At 42.8% G+C, this 21,719-nt stretch overlaps 2 protein-coding genes across 2 annotated transcripts; one reads left to right on the forward strand and one right to left on the reverse strand.

Annotated features, from left to right (window-relative positions):
- Nucleotides 1-3,537: 3,537 nt before the first annotated feature.
- LOC109424667 (uncharacterized) lies at nt 3,538-4,135 on the forward strand. Its single transcript, XM_019699835.3, has one exon. It carries the CDS (start codon nt 3,715-3,717, stop codon nt 4,084-4,086), a length of 372 nt encoding a protein of 123 aa, XP_019555380.2. The 5' UTR covers nt 3,538-3,714; the 3' UTR covers nt 4,087-4,135.
- Nucleotides 4,136-4,431: 296 nt separating this feature from the next.
- Nucleotides 4,432-20,717, reverse strand: LOC109424680 (retinoid-inducible serine carboxypeptidase). Its single transcript, XM_019699844.3, has 4 exons — nt 20,485-20,717; nt 12,390-12,619; nt 11,765-12,329; nt 4,432-4,974 (listed from the first exon to the last, which is right to left on the reverse strand). Exons 1-4 carry the CDS (start codon nt 20,543-20,545, stop codon nt 4,490-4,492), a joined length of 1,341 nt encoding a protein of 446 aa, XP_019555389.3. The 5' UTR covers nt 20,546-20,717; the 3' UTR covers nt 4,432-4,489.
- Nucleotides 20,718-21,719: the final 1,002 nt, after the last annotated feature.

Raw genomic sequence — 21,719 nt, forward strand, 5'->3', positions numbered from 1 at the left:
TGCGTCTAGCAGGGATTAGGAAATTGAGTGTTTGTGGATGCCCCCAAGGGGGAGTCTTATCACCGCTTTTGTGGAATCTCGTAGCAGATTCGCTATTGAGGCAACTCAATAATAGCGGTTTTCCTACTTATGGTTTTGCCGACGACTACCTAACATTCTTGATTCCAAGCTTTCCTGGACACCTCACATTGAGTTCAGAATCAAAAAAGCTTGTATGGCCTTCGGGCAATGCCGGCGTACTTTTGGTACAACTTGGGGTCTAAAACCCAAGTATATCAAATGGATTTACACAACTGTGGTTCGGCCAATATTGGCTTATGGATGTCTTGTGTGGTGGCAAAAGGGTGAAGTGAGAACGGTCCAATCAAAATTAGGCCATCTCCAAAGGATGTGCTTAATGGCGATGTCTGGAGCGTTCTATTCAACTCCTACGGCAGCACTAGAAGTTCTCTTTGACGTTGCCCCACTACACATTCATCTCAAACAAGAAGCCCTTTCTTGCACTTACCGGTTACGGGTACTCGGTCTACTAGAGGTAACTCCTGTGAACCGCACATCAACACACACCTCGTTGTTTCCACTTTTAGTGAATTGGGACAAAATTGTCCTTGCTCCAAGTGATCTTACAATTGCTTGTAATTTTCCATATAGGACATTTTCCACGAAATTCCCTTACCGGGAAGAGTGGACATCTGGTTATCTGGAAAGAAGTATTTCAAATGGCATCGTATGTTACACTGATGGCTCCCTTCTCGAAGGTCGAGCAGGTGCTGGTGTTTATTCTCGTGAGCTAAGGCTGTATCTGTCTTACTCACTTGGTAGACACTGCACCGTTTTTCAGGCCGAAATCTTTGCTCTTATGTGCGGAGTGCAATCAGCACTTCAGCAGCACGTAATGGGCAAAGTAATATACTTCTGTTCAGATAGCCATGCTGCTATGAAAGCACTTGCTTCGGCCAACTCCAGGTCGAAGATAGTTATCGCTTGTCGAACTCAAATCGAGGAGCTGAATTCAGCTAACGCTGTTCACCTTCTATGGGTACCTGGTCATTCTTCCATTGCTGGAAATGAATTGGCTGATGAGTTAGCTCGCTCTGGAGCATCACATGACTTCATTAGCCCTGAGCCAGCTATTCCGATATCGAAGTGTTGGATTAAGCTTCAGATTCACACCTGGGCTGTCACTCAACACAGACAATATTGGAATAGTTTGGAGTCATGTCGTCAAACCAAATTGTATAGTGCTGAGCCATCTCTACGGGTGGCGAAGTATCTAACTAATCTGTCTAAGCAGAATTGCAGCATGCTGGTCAAAGCATTGACTGGCCACTGCCGACTCAGCTATCATATGGCGAATATTCAGCAAGCTGATTCATTTGCCTGTGATAGCTGTGAAACCGATTATGGAACTTCGTATCATTTGATATGTAGCTGTTCAGTTTTCGCGCAACTGCGTTTCCGAGTGAAACTGACTTCAGAAACCTGAATCTTCAGGATATTCTGTTGTTCTTAACCCGCTGTGGTAAAGAGCTATAGGCTCTCTTTCGCTTTATGCGTTATTACAGTGCCCTTTTCAGGGCGCTGTTTGAACCCATTGTGGTACGCTTGTGCGTTAGTACCCTCTTCCAGGGTATTTTTCCTATTTCCCTACCTGTCCCTATCCCCATCCAAATCCTTTTTCCTTCCTTTTCCCTCAGCTCAGGTAGATGATGAAATAGGCTGTTATTTTGGCGATGGCACAAATGTCCCAAATGGAGGATAACGTGCCTCTGGAGCCGGCCTTCTGATACCTGATACGTCAAACACACAAGGCTACGGTGGTGCTATCTGTTCATTTCATTGCGGCCATTTGAGTTATTTTAGTGATCCATTAGCCTATAATGAATCTTCCATTTTCAGTTTCTCACAGTGCTTAAGGACAGACTTGTTAAAATCCCAAAATGGCCGCCACAATGGCCGACTTTGGCACCTACTCACGATTTCGAGCGCACAAATCTCTTCGTAAACAAAACCAGCGCACCTGATCTTCTTATTTTAAGCTTATTACAAGTGAGCAAGAACAGAATAATAAAATTCACTGTTGTTTGAAACTTGCTTCTTGAAATTTGTGCGTCTGTAGTTCTGTTGCACTGTTGAAGATGGGATTTCAAAACGTTTGTCCTTAAACACTGTGAGAAACTGAAAATGGAAGATTCATTATAGGCTAATGGATCACTAAAATAACTCAAATGGCCGCTATGAAATGAACAGATAGCACCACCGTAGCCTTGTGTGTTTGACGTATCAGGTATCAGAAGGCCGGCTCCAGAGGCACGTTATCCTCCATTTGGGACATTTGTGCCATCGCCAAAATAATAACCTATCTCATCATCTACCTGAGGGAAAAGAAAGGAAATAAGGACAAGGATGGGGATAAGGACAGGTAGGGAAATGGGAAAAGTACCCTGGAAGAGGATACTAACGCATAAGCGTACCACAATGGGTTCAAACAGCGCAGCGCGCTGAAAAGGGCACTGTAATAACGCATAAAGCGAAAGAGAGCCTATAGCTCTTTACCACAGCGGGTTAAGAACAACAGAATATCCTGAAGATTCAGGTTTCTGAAGTCAGTTTCACTTAATAAGTGTTTACCGAATACTCGGAAACGCAGTTGCACGAAAACTGGACAGTTACATATCAAATGATACGAAGTTCCATAATCGGATTTACAGCTATCACAGGCAAATGAATCAGCTTGCTGAATATTCGCCATATGATAGCTGAGTCGGCAGTGGCCAGTCAATGCTTTGACCAGCATGCTGCAATTCTGCTTAGACAGATTAGTTAGATACTTCGCCACCCGTAGAGATGGCTCAGCACTATTTGGTTTGACGACATGACTCCAAACTATTCCAATATTGTCTGTGTTGAGTGACAGCCCAGGTGTGAATCTGAAGCTTAATCCAACACTTCGATATCGGAATAGCTGGCTCAGGGCCAATGAAGTCATGTGATGCTCCAGAGCGAGCTAACTCATCAGCCAGTTCATTTCCAGCGATGGAAGAATGACCAGGTACCCATAGAAGGTGAACAGCGTTTGCTGAATTCAGTTCCTCGATTTGAGTTCGACAAGCGATAACTATCTTCGACCTGGAGTTGGCCGAAGCAAGTGCTTTGATAGCAGCCTGGCTATCTGAACAGAAGTACACAGAAAAAACTGTTGTGTAATATTACATCTGAACTACTGCAACCCGATCAATACGTCGGTTGCATGAATATTACACAGGACGATGTACACATAAGAACAAAAGATTTTACATCAAAACGATGTAATCGTACATAGGAATTGTGATTACATTGATTATTTAGTACATCGGAATGAGTTACATCGGGCGGGTTGCATTTATTTTGACCATCCGTACTCAATATGCGATTACTGTGAAAATGTGCTTTGACTACTCTCCGATAGGTGGCAGCGCTCAGTAGGTGGATTCTACAAAATGAAAGTGTGCATATATTTTGCACTGGGCGTCTCTGACGATTTGACAGTTCTCCGTTTGTAAACAACCCGCGCACCGTTTTGTTTATTCGATACTCGCGCAAAATTTCGTGATCCGCGGATTTCAGTCCAGAAATACAAATTCACGCCTAGTCATCCTAATGAATCGCGTTTTTGTTCCGTAATCCTTGAAAGTTTGTCCTTCGGTAACCGGTTAGTGAGTGAACAATCGCAAAATGTCCACGGAAAGCGCCTTCGACTACATTGAAACGATTCAGATTGGCGACCACCCAACGGACATCGTTTACCACCGGTTCGCAAACAAATCTTTCCTGTTGATCACCCAGCGCCAGAAAGTGACCAATGTGTACACGGTGCGGAACCAGGCCGCCGGTGAGCCGGGTGGTGCTGGTGGAGGAGGCGGATCGAATCGGATCTACGCGATAAAGCACACTTTCGGAGCGGCTTCGGACGAGGCGGAAGCGGCAATTAGGTATTTGATGAATTTTATCAATAAGGATGATGAAATTGTGATTACGTTGGGCTTGAAGGAAGTTGATAAGGGCTCGCTGGATCAGATTGGTGCCCTGCTTAGGAAGATTGTTTGAAAAGGGTGGAATTGTGGGTATTTCGAATAAATTTGTTTGTAATAGGAAACTGGAGTTAGTGTGCAGAAATAAAGAGAAATCCTAAGTGCATAGTATGAGCTTGTAACTGTTAACTTTTTAGGGGAGTTGGTTTAACTCTGATAGTTTTCAGAATAAGAACAAAGAAGGGCAGGGGAAATGACCAGATTGAATTCCTTCTGCAAAAGGGGCTATGATTTTTATCAGAACTAAGTTTTCGATTTTTTTTCACATGTTTGGATGCAGCTTTACAAACGCACATAGTGCTTTCAGGGTTCCTACCTAACGTTTATTATTTATGTTTTCGAATGAATTTGCAATATAACATTGACAATGGTCAGCAGAAATGTTCATTTATTTATTACATGTCCTATTTTTAATGAGGTTAGTCTTCAGGGAAACCGGCGTGCTTCTTAAGAATATAGTCCATCAGAACAGGGTTATCGGCGGGCACCATGTGTCCAGCTCGCAGAGCCCAGTACATATGCAACCGCCCGTAAGTCTTCTCGTAACCTTCGAGGGTTCCCAGTGGACCGATTCCATTCCGAGGCGCAGCTAGATAGCCGTTACGGCCTTCCCATTGGAGTTTTTCCAACCACACCACATTGCCAGCGGTGGCAACGATCAGATCCAACTGTCCGGTGATGACGGCCACCTCCAAGCTGGTGCTGTTCAGTAGCAGCTCCATCACATGCATTGCCGGTTTCATGAAGTCACCGGCCATGCTTTGGAACACGGCTCCTCCTTGTCGATTGTAAACGGATTCCTCCGGTAGTTGTAGCGTTGAAGCGACTGGACCACGCATCAAATCTTCCAACATTTGGTCACGATCTTCGGTAGCCAGACGAACAGCGCTTTCCAGGGTGGCCTCTGGAAATTATTAGGAAATTCAAGATTAAAAATTAACGAGAACGAACGATTATCTCAATACTCCGTGGGAGTTTATCCACGGAGCGATGAGTGTCAAGGGCGTAGCCAGCTTTTCGGTCAGAGGGGGGCAAGAACCCTTAGCAAATTTATACCTACTAGCTTTTATTGGTAAACGCAAAACGATGAAATTTAATTTAATAACATTATATTCTAAAAGCATTAGGTATTTAACCCTTCAGCAGTCATGCTATTGTATTTTGTACAATACGTTTAAAAAGCTCGCCTGATCTACACAAATCAACGTGGTGCTGGTAGCGGTGACCAATTTCTGGAAGTTCAAGAATTTTTATTTACCCGTGCATTGTTTTGCAATGATTTTTTTTTTGTTAAACAATTATAAGAAATTATAACTGAACTCTTTTAAAAATTACGATCGCTTTTGAGGACTCACCTAGAATTTCCTGGTTCCTGTATGCGTCCTTTTTAAATTATCTGCCAATACTATTCGCTGGAGGAATTCCTCCTGACATTCCTGATGTATTTCAAAACAAAAATCATCAGGTAATCCTGGAGAAGTTCTTGGGAACATACATCCCTGAAAAGATCATTGAAGGATTTCTGAAATTTCCGATGGAACTCCTGAATAAATTTTTGGAGAGAACCTGAGAGGAATTTCTGAAGAATTCCTGGACCAATGCCTGGAAGACTTCCTGGCTAAATCCCTGAAGAAACACCTGGATGAATCCCAGGAGCAATTTCTACAGTAATGCCTGAAGAATTCCCGGAGAATTTCTGAAAGTATACCTGGAGGAATGCCTGGATACATTATGGGAGGAAACCTAGGGAAATTTCTAAAGAGCTTTCATGAAAAAATCCTAGATGCATTTCTGGAGGATTCTTAGGAGAAAATTCCGGAGAAATACCTAGACAAAAATCAGAAGAAAGGAATTCCCAGAGAAAATCTTAGATAAATTTCTGGAGAAATTCTTGGAGAAACCCCTGAATAAATTTCTGGGAAAATCTCTAGGGAGAATCCTAGAGGAATGGTTGGAGAAATTTCTGAACAAATTCCTGGCGTAATGCCTAGATGAATTGAATGAATTGAATGAAAATCCCTGGAAGAACTTCTGGAGGAATTCTTGGTGAAATCTCCGAAGGAATTCTGGGAGGAATTACTGGAGAATTTTCTGAAAAAAAAACCTTAAAGAAATTCCAGAATGATTTCCTGGAAGAATCCTTTGAGGAATTTCTAGAAGATTTCCTGGTGGATTTTCTGGGAATATCCCTGGAGAAATTCGTGGAGAAATCCCTGGAAATCTCTGGAGGAATTCCTGGAGAAATGTCTAGAGGAATCCCTGTAAAATTTCTGAAAGTACTAGAGAATTTTCTGGAAGAATCTCTGAACAAATCCCTTGAGGATTTCCTAGAAAAATACTTGGAGGAATTGCTAACATAATTTCTGAAGGATGTCCAGGAGGATTTCCTGAAGAAATTCCTGGAGAGATGGATTCCTGGTGAAGTTCCTGGAAAAATTCCTGGATGAAATCCTGGACGAATTCCTAGAGGTTTTCCTGTGGAAATTGCTGCAGGAATCTCTAGAGGAATTCTTGAAAGAATTACTGGATGAGTTTCTAGAGGAATCTCCAGAGGAATTCTTGGGGGTTTCTATTTCTGTTATTTTTGTCATTTCTGAAAAATCCATAAACTCCTTAACCCTCGAGCAGTCGCGTCTTTGACTACCTGCAACGACGCCACGCTTACGCTGTATACAACAAGCGTGTATTTTTCATGGTGCGTGTACTCAGTACACGACGCGACCGCTCCCGGGTTGAGGAATTTCTAGCGGAATTTCTGGAGGAATTCCTGGATAAGTCCTCGGAGGAATTCCTGAAGGAATCCTTGAAGAAATTTGTTTAGAAATTCCTGAAGAAATCTCTGGAGGAACTCCTGGAGGCAAGGATGGGAACACTCACTTGCAAAGAGTTGCACTCACTTGCTATTTACTCAGCTCAGAAGCGTGCAATCAAGAAACGATATATGGACGACTTTTGCATTGTGGTTTTGTCTAAAACTTTGCCGAATAGAGTAGGGGTCGCACACGCATACCGAAGTCACGAGGGAGCTGCGAAGGCAACTCTCCACGAGGTGAATGTAAATTACACTCACCTCGTGGAGAGTCGCTTTTACACCTCTGTAACGACTTTGGTATGCATGTGCGACCCCTACTCTATTCGGCAAAGTTTTAGACAAAACCACAATGTAAAAGTCGTCCATACATCGTTTCTTGATTGCACGCTTCAGAGCTGAGAAAATGGTAAATGAGTGTAACTCTTGGCAAGTGAGTGTTCCCATCCCTGCCTGGAGGAAAACCTGGAGGAATCCCTGGAAAATTCCTGGGGAATTCCCTGGAAGAATTTCTGAAGAAAGAGGAAAGAGGAATTTTTGAAACAATTATTGGATGAATTTCTAGACAAAACTACAGAGGAATTCTGGGACATTCTTATTTCTATTTCTATTATTTTTCTATTGCTGAAAAATCCCATGAAAAAACCCTGGAGGAATTTCTTGTGGAATTCCTCGATAAATCCTCGATGAACCCTTGAAGAAATTTGTGAAGAAATCCCTGGACGAATCCCTAGAAAAACTCCTAGAAGAATCCCTGAAAAATTCCTGAAGGTTATTCTTCAGGAACTTCCTGGAAGAATTTCTGAAAAAAAAAATCACTAGAGGAATTGCTGGAAGAATCCTTAGAGGAACTTCTGGAGGATTTCCTGGAGAAATCTTTGAAAGATTTCCTGGGGTAATCCCAGGAGAAATTCGTGTAGAAATCCCTGAAGCAATTCATGGAAAATTCTCAGGAGAAATTCCTGGAGAAATGCCTGGAGGAAATCCTGAAAAAAAATCCTGAGGGTATTCCAAGAAGAATTTCTGAAAAATCCCCAGAAGATTTTCTGGAAAAAATCCTGGAAAAATTGTTGATTATCATACTGAAGGATCTTGTACCGACTTTTCGAACCCCCTAAGCAGAAATGCTCTTCGAAAGAGTGTAATCTGTTTCGTACCTTTTAATTCCGCGGTATTTTGCTTATCCTTTGGCAGATACGCGTATTTAGACTACCACTTGTAATCTTCCTCAGTGTCAGTGTCAGGAAGATTACAAGTGGTAGTCGAAATACGCGTATCTGCCAAAGTATAAGCAAAATAGGGCGGAATTAAAAGGTACGAAACTGATTACACTCATTCGAAAATACTGAAGGATGTTCAGAAGCAATTCCTAGATTAATTCCTATAGAAATCACAGGAGGAATTCCTGAAGAAATTCTTGGGATAGTTCCTAGAGAATTTCTTGGATAAAATTGTGGAGGTATGCCTGGAGGAATTCCTTGAGATTTTCCTTTGGGAATTGCTGAGGTAATCCTTGAAGAATTTCCTGGAGGAATCTCTGGAGGAATTCTTGTAAAAAATACTGGATGAATTTCTGGGGGAATCTCTAGAGGAACAATGGGAGAAATTTCTGAAAAAAAACCCTCAGAAATTCCTGGAGGAATTTCTAAAGTAATTTCTGGAGAAATCTTCGGAAGAGCTTCTGAAGGAGTCCCTGAGGGAATCCTTGGAGAAATTTTTGGAGAAATCCCTGATTAAGTTCCTGGATGAATGTTAGCGGAATTCCTGGAGGCAAATCTGGAATAATTCTTAGTGGAATTCCCGGAAAAATTCCAAAAGGTTTTCCTAGAGAAAATCCTGGAAAAATTTCTGGAGGAATTCTTAAAGAATTTCCTGGAGAAATTCCTGTATGAATTGCTGGCATAATTTATGAAGGAAATCGTTGATTATTTCCTGGTGATGTCCCTGGAGGAGTCTCTGAAGAAATTCCTGGAGGAGTTTCTACAAAAGACCCTGGATTAAATCCTGGAGGAATGCCTGTTTGCATTTCTGGAGGAATCCCAGGAAGGTTTCCTGAAACAATCCCAGGAGAAATTCCTGGAAGAACTCCTGGGAAATTCCTGGAGGAATCCCAGGAAGAGTTCCTGAGACAATCCCAGGAGAAACTCCTGGAAGAACTCCTGGGAAATTCCTGGAGGAATTTCTGGAGGAGTCCCTAGAGCAATTTCTGGTGGAATATCTGGTAGAATTCCTGGAAGAATAGCTGAAAAAAAATCCTGGAGAAATCTCTGCAAGAATCCAAGGAAATATAGGGCCCATATAGCCGAGGCGGTAAACGCACGGGTATTCAGCATGACCATGCTGAGGATGACGGGTTCGATTCCCGGTCGGTCCAGGATCTTTTCGTAAAGGAAATTTCCTTGACTTCCTTGGGCATAGAGTATCTTCGTGCCTGCCATACGATATACACATGCAAAATGGTCATTGGCAGAGGAAGCTCTCAGTTAATAACTGTGGAAGCTGAGAAGCAGGCTTTGTCCCAGTGAGGACGTTACGCCAACAAGAGAGAGAGAGAGAGATCCTTGGGAGATTGCCTAGGCGAATTCCTGGCGGAATTCTTGGAGGATTCCCTGAAGTAATTACTGGAGAAATATTTGGAGGAATTCCTGCAAGAGTCTCTGGAAAATAAAATCCTTGGAGGAATCCCTTGAAGAATTCCTGGATAAATTTCTGTAGGAATTTCTGGTGGAACTCTCGGAAAAATCCCGGAAGCAGTTACTGGAGGAATCTCTGGAGGAGTGGCTGGAGAAAGTCCTGAAGTCCTGAATGCATTGAGGAAACCCTGGAGGATTTCTTGGAATCTCTGAAAAAAAATCTTGTATGAATTCTTGGAGGGATTTCTGGAGGATATCCTAGAGTAATGCTTGTAGGAATTTCGGAAGGAATCTCCAGAGGAACTCCTGGAGAAATCTCTAGTGGAATTTCTGGCGGATTTTCTGAAGGATCCTCTAGATGAATTCCTGGAGATTTTTTTAGAGAAATTCCTGCAGGAATTCATTGTGGAATCCCTGGAAAAATCCAAGGGAAATTCCTAAAGAAATTCTCGGATAAATCTCTTGAGGAATATGTAGAAGAATACCAGGAATAATTCCTGAAGAAATTGCAGATGGAATTCTTGGGGATATTCTGAAGCAATCCTAAAAAGAGTACTTGAAGAAACTTTTGAAGGAATCCCCGAAGCAATTTTAAATGGAATCCCTAAGGGAATCCCTAAACAGCTCCTGTAGGAAGTACTGGATTAATTACAGGAGGAGTTCCTGAAAGAATTCTAAGAGGAACTTCGCGCGCGCTGTTGTAAAAAGTACAACACTACCAAAAAAAACCTCGCTTTTCGTATACAGAGCGAGCACGGTGCAGTTTCGGTTGCTTGATGGCGCGCGTCCTGGAAGGTTAAAAGTGTTCCTGGGGGAATCCTTGTGAAATTTCAAAATAATCCCTGGAGTTGTTCCTGAAAGAAACACAGAAGAAATTCCCCTCTGGATAAACTGTTGAAGGAAACCTGGAGGAATTCCTGAAGAAATCCCATGAGAAATTGCTTAGGAAATCCCAGGAAAGCTTTCTCAAAAAAATCCTGGAAAAATTTCTGTAAAAAATATGGAGTAATCAATGTTTGCAATAATTTTTGGACGAATTATTGTTGAAACCTTTGGATGGACTCCCAAAATGAAGTTTTGTACAGTCTTTTTGGAACTCCTAGATTAATTTTTAGCTATTCTCCATTAAAATTTCCTGTATAAGAGTTTCTGGAAAACATTCCTGCTGAACGATACTTCGAATCGTTCCAGATTGAATTATTGGAGCAATCTCTAGTGGAATTCTTGAATGAATATATGGATATGAAAAAATCTTTGAAGGAACAGAAAACCTAAAAGAAATTCTGTTGACATTCCTTTGGAAATCCCTGGAGAAATTCCTGGAGGTATCCTGGAAAGAAACACTGAAGGCACCTCTAAATATATCCCAGGAGAAATTCCCGGAGGAATGTCTAGTGAGGAATTCTTGAAAAATTCTCTGAAACAATCCATGATTAAATCAGTGGAGGAAGGATTCTGGAGTAATTCGTCGATGTATTCTTGCAGAAGTATCTGTTAAAATTTATGAAGAAATCGTTGGAGGTATTCTTGAAGTATTTCTTGGAACAAGCCCTGAAACAATCACTGTCGGAACCCAGCAAGATGACCATGGAAGATTTCACCAAGGAAAAACTCCTGGAGAAGTCCCTTGAGAAATTTCTGAAACAATCTCTGAAGAAGCCTAAAGAAATTTTTGAAGTTGTCCTTGAAAGAATTCGTAAAACAGTCCCAGGTATTTCGCCCTTAGCATGACGTTTGTTTGAATCGAATACTAGTGGAAATTCATGTAGCAGTAGCATATAACTGCACTCTATAGCAGCATATTAAAATTATTTGGTAAGATTGATAAGATGATAAGATTGAGAGAAATACTTGGCGAAATTTCCTGTGGTTTTCGAGTGAAAAGGTTCGATATTTGTGGATAAAAACTTTAATTTATAGAATAGTTATTTTTCTGGATCTCTGAATAATTAATAATCTTTTAAATTGGCTCGAATTAGAAAAAAAATCTGTCGGCCAGGGGGGGCACGAACACCTCCCCCCTGCCCCCTTCTGGCTACGCCCATGATGAGTGTGGCAGCGTGAGAGGTGACAGGCGGCTGTTTGCAGATGAGGAGAACCTATAGACTCTAAACATTCAGGACAACAGGAAACGATTGGACCAGGACCGTGACCAGTGGAAGCAAATGCTTCAATCGGTGTAGACTCACCGCTACGAGTTGTAGCCCATCAAGTATCCAGTATCAGTAAAGAGATCAATTGTTCCAACTCACGTTTCATGTCCTTGGCAAACATTGCCAGTCGGGATTGCGTCGCCCTGAAGTCCTGCGCAAACAGCACATTGTAGAAATCGATACCCAGCGTTTCTCTGACGATAACCTCCTCCGTTCGACCCCACTGCCAAGTGGCATCCTCGTATCGGCCTTCGTTCAACGTATGCTCGGTTTGAATAGCAGCCGCCTGAATCTCCCGGTACCCTTTCGTATCCACGAATCCCATATTGAGCAGGAACTCTCCCCACGACAGAACCGAATCGATGGGTGACACCCACGGCGCAACGATTCCAATCGATTCCAGCTGGATATCCAGCTCTCCGTTTTTGATGGCCTTGTCCAAAACCCAGGCAAACTCCGGAGCCATCTTTCCTCCGTAACTTTCGGCGTAGATGTGCAGCGGAGTGATCATGAACTCCGGATTCAGCCGATAGAACTCCTTGGTGAAGGTGAGCAGATCGTCGGCAATCTGGGCGTTGTCCTTCGTCAGTAGGGAAGTATTCTCGACGTAGCTGAAGCCCGTTCCGACCGGGTTGTCGATGAACAGGACGTTGTAGTTTTTGACCTGTGAGTGAGAGACATTTTTAACATTCAGATGTCGCGATCGTTACTAAAAACTACTAACCCAAGTATGATTCCGTAGTTCACCCTCCAGAGTCAGCGGACCCAGTTCCTCGAAGTTGCCATACATGGAAGAAGCTCCGGGGCCACCCTGGAGCCAGATCAGCAGCGGACGATCGGTGAACTGTTCCACCTCGGCAGTGGTGTAGTACAGCCACCAGAACATGTGCGCTCCCTTCCGGACTTCGACGAAGCCCCAGTCCTGCTTTCCGGGACCGTAGCCATCACGGGGCACTGGTGGGAAGAGAAACAAAAATAGAATAACGAATTCAATGACATTGCATTATTTGCGATTACGGGGGCAATGCTCTCTCAATCAGGATCATTGATTTCGCCTCTAGACAGTTGCTTCATTTTCGATTTGACATGTGGAAGAACGTCTCCACATTGTTCTGCTTATCAATAGATTTAAAATTGATAGTGCACTGGAGTGGGAAAACAAACGAGATATTTTCTACACAGGTTTTACAAGCCATTCGACAATTACTGATAGCTTGCTATAACGATTCGACTCACTCTAGTCTTGAGTTGATAAAGAATTTCACAGACTGTGGCGATTAAAACGCCAGATTCATGAACGGTATATATTTTCATTATTATGACATGACAAGTTATGGCACGAATAAACTGGTGATAGTAATGGTAAAAAGTGTTGAATTTCATCTGAAACCATCCTGGATTTCTTGGAGTGACGAGCTTGAATGTTTAGTGACTACCACTTCTGATTCGTATACAGAAGGCCCTGGGTTTAATCTTTGTCCCGTAGGTACGTTTTCTCTTACATTGTAATTTGTATCTTTCTATCTACATTCATTTTATTCATTTATTTAGTTAACATCAAATTCATGATAATACTGAATCAACAATTTGCCGCCATAATACCCGATTTGCAGCTGCAGCTCTCCAACGTCGGTCACGCCCGACACTCGCCAAATCACGCTCCACCTGGTCCGCCCATCGTGCTCTCTGCGCTCCACGTCTTCTTGTACCAACCGGATGGTTAGCAAACACCAGCTTTGCAGGGTTGTTGTCCGGCATTCTTGCAACATGCCCTGCCCATCGTATCCTCCCGGCTTTGACAACTTTCAGGATGCTGGGTTCGCCGTAAAGTGCAGCGAGCTCGTGGTTCATCCTTCTCCGCCACACACCGTTCTCCTGTACGCCACCGAAGATCGTCCTTAGCACCCGTCGCTCGAAAACTCCGAGTGCTTGCAGGTCCTCCTCGAGCATCGTCCATGTCTCGTGTCCGTAGAGAACCACCGGTCTTATTAGCGTCTTGTACATGGTACATTTGGTGCGGGGGTGAATCTTTTTCGACCGCAGTTTCTTCTGGAGCCCATAGTAGGCACGACTTCCACTGATGATGCGCCTTCGTATTTCACGGCTCACGTTATTGTCAGCCGTTAGCAAGGAATCGAGGTAGACGAAATCTTCTACCACCTCGAAAGTATCCCCGTCTATCGTAACATTGCTGCCAAGGCTTGTCCTGTCTCGCTCAGTCCCACTTACCAGCATGTACTTTGTCTTAGCCGCATTCACCACCAGTCCGACCTTTGCTGCTTCGCGTTTCAGGCGGGTGTACAGTTCTGCCACCGTTCCAAATGTTCTAGCAATAATATCCATGTCATCCGCGAAACAGACAAATTGGCCGGATTTCGTAGAGATCGTACCCCGGCTGTTGAGCCCGGCTCGTCGCATAACACCTTCCAGAGCGATGTTGAATAGTAGGTAGGAAAGTCCATCACCTTGTCGTAGTCCCCGTCGAGATTCGAATGAACTGGATAGTTCACCCGAAATCCTTACGCAGTTCTGCACACCGTCCATCGTTGCTCTTATCAGTCTAGTCAGCTTCCCGGGAAAGCTGTGCTCGTCCATAATTTTCCATAGCTCTGTGCGGTCGATACTGTCGTATGCCGCTTTGAAGTCGATGAACAGGTGATGCGTTGGGACCTGGTATTCACGGCATTTCTGGAGGATTTGCCGTACGGTGAAGATCTGGTCCGTTGTCGACCGGCCGTCGATGAAACCGGCTTGATAACTTCCCCTCATTTACTTTAGGTGAAAGACGACGGAAGATGATCTGGGATAGCACTTTGTAGGCCGCATTCAAAATAGTGATCGCCCTGAAGTTCTCACATTACAAATGGTCGCCTTTTTTGTGAACGGGGCAGATTACCCCTTCCTTCCACTCCTCCGGTAGCTGTTCGGTTTTCCAGATCCTGACTATCAGCCGATGCAGACAGGTGGCCAACTTTTCTGGACCCATCTTGATGAATTCAGCTGCGATACCATCCTTACCAGCTGCTTTGTTGGTTTTGAGCTGGTGAATGGCATCCTCAACTTCCCTCAGCGTGGGAGTTGGTTCATTTTCGTCCTCCACTGCACTGGCGTCGGCGTTTCTTCCGTTGCCGTGGGCTTCCGTGCCTACGTTCTCCACGCCGTTCAGGTGCTGATCGAAGTGCTGCTTCCACCTTTCGATCACCTCACGTCCGTCCGTCAAGAGGCCTCCGTCTTTATCCCTGCATATTTCGGCTCGCGGCACGAAGCCGTTGCGAGATGCGTTGAGCTTCTGATAGAACTCTTCCGTGTTTGTTGGGAACGGCACAGCAGTTCCATTTCTTCACACTCCGCTTCTTCCAGGCGGCGCTTTTTCTCCCGGAAGAGACGGGTCTGCTGTTTTCGCTTCTGTTCATAACGTTCCACGTTCTGTCGAGTCCCTTGTTGCAGCATTACCGCCCTCGCTGCATTCTTCTCCTCCAAAACCGTTCTGCACTCTTCGTCGAACCATTCGTTCCGTCGATTCCGTTCCACGTACCCGATGGTGCTCTCGGCTGCGTCGTTGATAGCTGCTTTCACTGTACTCCAGCAGTCCTCTAGAGGGGCTGCATCGAGCTCGCCCTCGTCTGGCAACGCGGCCTCGAGATTCTGCGCGTATGCTGAGGCGACATCCGGTTGCTTCAGTCGCTCTAGGTTGTACCGTGGCGGTCGCCGGTATCGTACATTGTTGATGACGGAGAGTTTTGGGCGCAGTTTGACCATCACCAGATAGTGGTCGGAGTCGATGTTGGCGCCACAATAGGTCCTGACGTCGATAATGTCGGAGAAGTGCCGTCCGTCAATCAGAACGTGGTCGATTTTTGATTCCGTCTGCTGTGGTGATCTCCAAGTGTAACGATAAGGGTGGCTGTGTTGGAAAAAGGTACTACGTATGGCCATATTTTTGGAGGCAGCGAAATCAATGAATCGTAGGCCGTTTTCGTTCGTTTGCTGGTGGGCGCTAAACTTACCAATCGTCGGTCTGAATTCCTCCTCCTGGCCTACCTGAGCGTTCAAATCTCCTATGATGATCTTGACGTCGTGGCTTGGGCAGCGGTCGTACTCGCGTTCGAGCTGCGCGTAAAATGCGTCCTTATCATCATCAGTACTTCCGGAGTGTGGGCTGTGCACGTTTATTATGCTGAACTTGAAGAATCGGCCTTTGATCCTCAACCTGCACATTCTTTCGTCGATCGGCCACCAACCGATCACGCGCTTCTGCATATCACCTATCACGATGAAAGCTGTTCCCAGCTCGCGTGTGTTGCCGCAGCTCTGGTAGATGGTATGATTACCTCTAAACGTTCGCACCATGGATTCCTAAGCAATCTCTAAAAAATCCCAAAGAATTCTTGGTGAAATTTTGAAGAATTTTTCGAATACCTGGAAAAATCTTTGTATGAATTATTTAACTATTTCCTGAAGAATTCCTGGAAGAATATTTCAAGAAATTCCAGAAGCAATTTCCTTATTGGAAGAAATTCAGCTGGAAGTAATCATGTGCACTAGCGTCCGTGGTGGTGGAATTCGGAACTATGCTCTTCATAACCTAGAAGTATTCGTAGTCCTGAACAACTTTGCTGAAGATCGCACCTTCCTACCTGGCATCGATCTCGTGTCATATTTATGTGTTTAAAGTTATACCGGGAGTAGCGATGTATGCTAGCGCCACATGGCGGTGAAATTCGAAACTATGCTCTTCATGGCCTAGAAGTACTCGTAGTCCTGAACAACTTTCCCGAAGATCGTAACTTCCTATCTGGCTTCAATCTTGTGATATATCTCCAGAGTTGCGCAATATCAGTCTTGTCAGGTGGCTACTGATATTGCACCATCGTCACTATCACTCCAGGCCGTTCAATATCAAAACGACAATGACAGACAACGACTTGATATTGATTCGCACTGTAGATTACAATCATTGCAACTGAGGTGATATTTTAGTGGTTTTCGCCAAAACTCATTTTTTTATGACCAACATGAAAAACTTGTTATTTTGTACCACATATTAAAATATCATCTTAGTAAAATCTTCATTTGGATTTTTAAACGAATTTCAAAGATGGCCCATCAGTGATATCCACACACCATCACAGTCAGTCCAGTTCTGATGGAACAAGGAAAGTGATGGTGACTCAATAGAGCGCACGCTGACTTGGATCGCAGTCGGCCTATCAAAATCAGCGATTTGCTTACCATTGACAGTGACAGAGTGCAACTCTGTATATCTCACCAAAGTCGTACCGGAAGTGAACATGTACACTAGCGCCACGTGGGGGTAAAATTCCGAACAATGTTCTTCATCACCTAGAAGTGGTCATAGTTCTGAACAACTTTGCCGAAGATCGTACCTTCCTATCAGGCTTCAATCTCGTGCTATATTCCACCAAAGTCGTACCGGAAGTGACTATGTACACTAACGTCACGTGGTGGTGAAATTCGGAACTATGCTCTTCATGGCGTAGAAGTACTCGTAGTCCTGAACAACTTTGCAGAAGATCGCACCTTCCTGTCTGGCTTCAATCTCGTGATATATCCCACACTGAAAGACGGTAATGATAAGCATAAAGATGTTTTCAAATTTACCATGACAAAACGTGATCTTCGACCAACAAACGCTTCTTGTGTGCGTTGTGTTTCCTCTTACATCAACCGGTTCGATAGCCGAGTGGTAGCGTGCGAGCCTGGTGATCTCAAGGTTCTTGGTTCAAATCCGGTTAACAACAGAAACTTGTTTTAATTGTAAATCGGGTCCATGGTATTTAAAATTGAAAACATTAATCTGTTGAATTGGAACTAAACTCAGTCTGCACAAATTTAGTGGCGTTGTGTATTTGAGTTGACCCTCAGAATAGTAATTTCTACCGCAAGCCGTCTTTCAGTGCACTAAAGTCGTACCGGAAGTAACTATGTACACTAGCGCCATGCGGTGGTGAAATTCGGAACCGGAAGAAGTTAAAAATGTGGAACTAATGTTTACGCCTGGTTCTCACCGGAAGTTGCATGAAATTTCAATCTTTTTTCACTACACCTCTCTAGGATAGTGTAGGATTCCGTTGACGCAAAAAGATTTGGTTCACTAACTGCTGAGATACGGATGTGCAAAAAAAAACAGTTCCACGTTTTTTTTTGCCTGTCGGTAGTCGGTACTTAACGTGTTAACCTTCCGTAACTCGCGCGGTTGACTACCTGCTTCAGCACCACGCTAATGCTAAGTACAAAAAGCGAGATTTTTTCAACGTGTTGTACAAAATACAACAGCGCGATCGCTCGAGGGTTAAATAAACTTGAGCCCCTTTTGAGAAACAACCAAAAAATGTATATTTTTTCCTTACACAATCTAATAAAAATTACAATAACAGTGACCGAAACGTATATACAATCGATCATCCTGAAAATCATTACAGTTGATCAGGAGGAGATATAAAACCTTGAAAGCCTTAACCATAGGAAATGAATACAATGACCCACCATAGTAGGGTTTGGGACCATTTGGACAGGAGCACCTATTTTGGGCACTTGCTGCTCTAACTCAGTCAATTTTGAATCGATTTACTTGATTTTTGAAACACGACGAGCTATGTTCAAAAATTGGGTTTTTAAATTAAGAAAAATTCAATGATTTTTTATTTTTAAACAAAAGAGCACTTTTTTCTGAGCCGCTATGATTTTTTTCAGATTTTTAGAACTTTATTTTGGTATCTAAAATCAATTTCAAAGAGATATTTTGAAATCACCTTTTGACAGCTGGGCAACTGCTTGACAGCTCCGCTCAGTACAAAATGCGACGAGGGGTGATTCGACAAATCGCTCCCATACAAATTTCAAATTGATTTTTAAATAGGTTCCCGGGCACCAAAATTGATGAAAATTTGGATTTCGGCTCAGTTTGGCATGCAGATTCAGAATATGGAATTATCTTAACACCACTAAAGAAGCCAATTCAAGTCAATCGGTTTGAAATTGGCTGAGCTATAGTATCAAGTGCCCAAAATAGGCGCTCCTACCCAAATGGTCCCAGACCCTATTCATAATAATTATATAATTACATAATAAATATATAAAAATAATACGCTATTTTGTAGTAAACAAGTGCGCCATATTGACTGAGTACCTTTCTTAGATTGCGCCACTTCTGACAAAACATTTCGTTTCATGTGGAGTGGATCTGGTGTGATGGTTAAAGCCTGTGACCTCCCGTGACTATCACGCCGAGGACCTGGGATCGAATCCCACTCCCGACATACTCACAAAATATGAGTTCTTCCTTCGGAAGGGAATTCCCTTAAGTAAAGTGTGGGTCCCGAGAGTCTCAGACCAGAAATCTCCTTAATACAGATAAAAAAACACATTTCGTGTCTTAAGGCGAAACTGGAAGCATTTTCTCATTTTTTTGGTTTTTGATTTTTTATTAAATAACGAAGCAATATTTTCAAAATCGCTTTTCGTGCACATGTAGAGCATGGATCAAGGTATCTTCTGAATTTTTTTGAGGTGGAAAATGTTTTCCATTTTTGCAAAAACCATTTTTTGTGAAATTTCGTTCAAAAATGGTTTCTGCAAAAACGAAAAACATTTTCCACTACAAAAAAAAATCAGAAGATACCTTGATCCATACTCTACATGTGTACGAAAACCGATTTTGAAAATATTGCTTCGTTATTTAATAAAAAAATCCAAAACCAAAAAGTGAGGAAATGCTTCCAGTTTCGCCTTAAGTTAGTTTTAGTTGTAGCTTTGACTTGCTGAATCAATCAGTTAAAGCTCACACACTTTAAAATTCTGAAATTTGCACGAGACAGAAATATCAAAGAACGTAAACTTTTCAAGACTGAATCACAAATTGGACTCAATTTTACGCGCATCATGTAAGTCCTGGTTGGTTGCGTTATATGTCAACAAATCTACTTCACCAGAAACTTAGAATCAGGCATATCAATATATTACTTTTATATGTTTTATCTATCTATCAGATTGGTTCTAGCGATTGCTAGATGCTAAGAAAATATAAGTCCTAGAAGACGTAAATTTACATATTTTGACCTCTAAATTTATGTCTTTGAAGACGCTCGTATATGCCAGGTTCAGGACACCCAAATTTACATGACTTTTTCTAGGTGTGCAGTTATAACTTAAGGATAGATTAGTTAGAATCCCACAATGGCCGACTTGTGCACCTGCTTGCGATTTTGAGGGCACACATCTAATTGAAAACCAAACCGGTGCATGGGATCTTCCTACTCAAGGCTTATTACAAGTGAGCAAGAACAAAATAAAAAATACACTACCTTTGGAAGTTCACTTCTTGAGGTTTGTGCATCTGAAGTTCTGGTGCAACATTGTTCTGGGATTTCAAAACATTTGTTCTTATTTAACAGTGCTTATCAACCGAAGGTTTTTAAATTTTTTATTATTTTTTGCATAACCTAATTATATTTATATTTTCTATTGTTATTCTAGTGTAATGCAAACTCTGTTGCAACCTGCATCTAACGATTTCATTTCAGTTTTAATCGCTGATATGCATAGCTCTATAGAACTGTTCTGACTAGGTAATGTAATAATGGAAATATATCTTCTAGAATTCTACAATAAAACTGTATCACCAGCAAAGAACACCAAGAACTTTCACTCTCTTTAGTCTGTCTAAGAAGTAGGTATTGGTATTTGGCACATAGTTAGCACCACGACGTCCGATTGGTGTGATCCCCCATCCATGATGTAGAACCCCGAAAAAGGTTCGAACAAAATAGGTAAACACAAACAATAAATGGCTTAATCACCTCCTAGACAGGCCCCGAACAGCGCAAGCAGCACTACCGCACTTTTCAACGACGACCACATCGTAAACTGTTTCTAATTTATCACGGACTCCCGAAGAGTTTCAACAACTACTTAATGCTACAATACAACACAATAAATACTCGAAAACACTTTCCAGCACCAAACGACCAAACTCTAGAGATATGGACGGACACACTTTGCCACCGTTTACCGTTGAGCCGGCAGGTGACTGAAGTTCCCGCGAGGCGTGATAATTGGTTTTATACCCAATAACCCTAGCAGTACCGTCTGCCTCCGTAGTCGCGTCGGTGCAAAAATACCCCTACATGTGTGTGCACTGTGCAGCTTTTCGGCAGGCGCATCTTCCCATTCATACCCCATTATCAGTGACAAAAATGTTAAGTGGGTGTTTGTCCCACTAGCTCTCGTTCGCTCGCAGTAGTACCCATAGGTATCTATTTTCGAAAGACCAATAGGATTCAGTGGAGTGCTCATTATCAGGGCTTGAAACGGTACAACAATGGGATGCAATGGGGGATTGGCTGACTCTGACTGACTGACTGACTGGATCGGCTTCGGCTGCTCTGCTCTCCGCTTGATGGATTGGTGATGGTGGTTATTGTTAGGTATTTGGGATTCGCGTTATCAGCGTTTTTGGAAGTCATTTCGAGAGTTTGTAGGTACCTGCCTATACTGCAAATATGCCTAAAACACATGTGCACACTGGTCCCGTGTCACTGGGTAAGGCAGAGGAAATGATTGCTGATTGCTAATTAATTCGAATACCGAGTGAAAACTAGAACACCGAGCTAACGACAATTTTATCTCTAGTTTTTCCAAAGACCAAAGAAATGGCTAGCTTTTCCTAGTGTTGTAGACGAAGACCCCATGGACGTAGCCAGAGGGGGACAGGGGGAGAGGTGCATCCCTTCTCTTTTTTTTTAATTCGAGCAATCTCAAATGTATCAATAATTAAGAAATCGAGAAATAAAATCTTTAGGATTTCATCCACTTGGTTGCCACAAAAACCACAAGAAATTTCGCCAAGTCCTCCAAGAGTATTATAAATCATTTAAATATTATCATGGATGGATTCCTACAGAGATTTCTTCTAGAATTCTTCTAGAGATTTCACCAGGCATCTCTCCGGGAATTTTCCCTGAGATATTTTTAGAGGATCCTCAAGAATTTCATCATCAGAGATCCTTTTATGTTTTTCTGCAGGTATTCCACA

This window comes from Aedes albopictus, chromosome 3 (assembly GCF_035046485.1).
Source record: "Aedes albopictus strain Foshan chromosome 3, AalbF5, whole genome shotgun sequence".
Classification (NCBI taxonomy): Eukaryota; Metazoa; Arthropoda; class Insecta; order Diptera; family Culicidae; genus Aedes; species Aedes albopictus.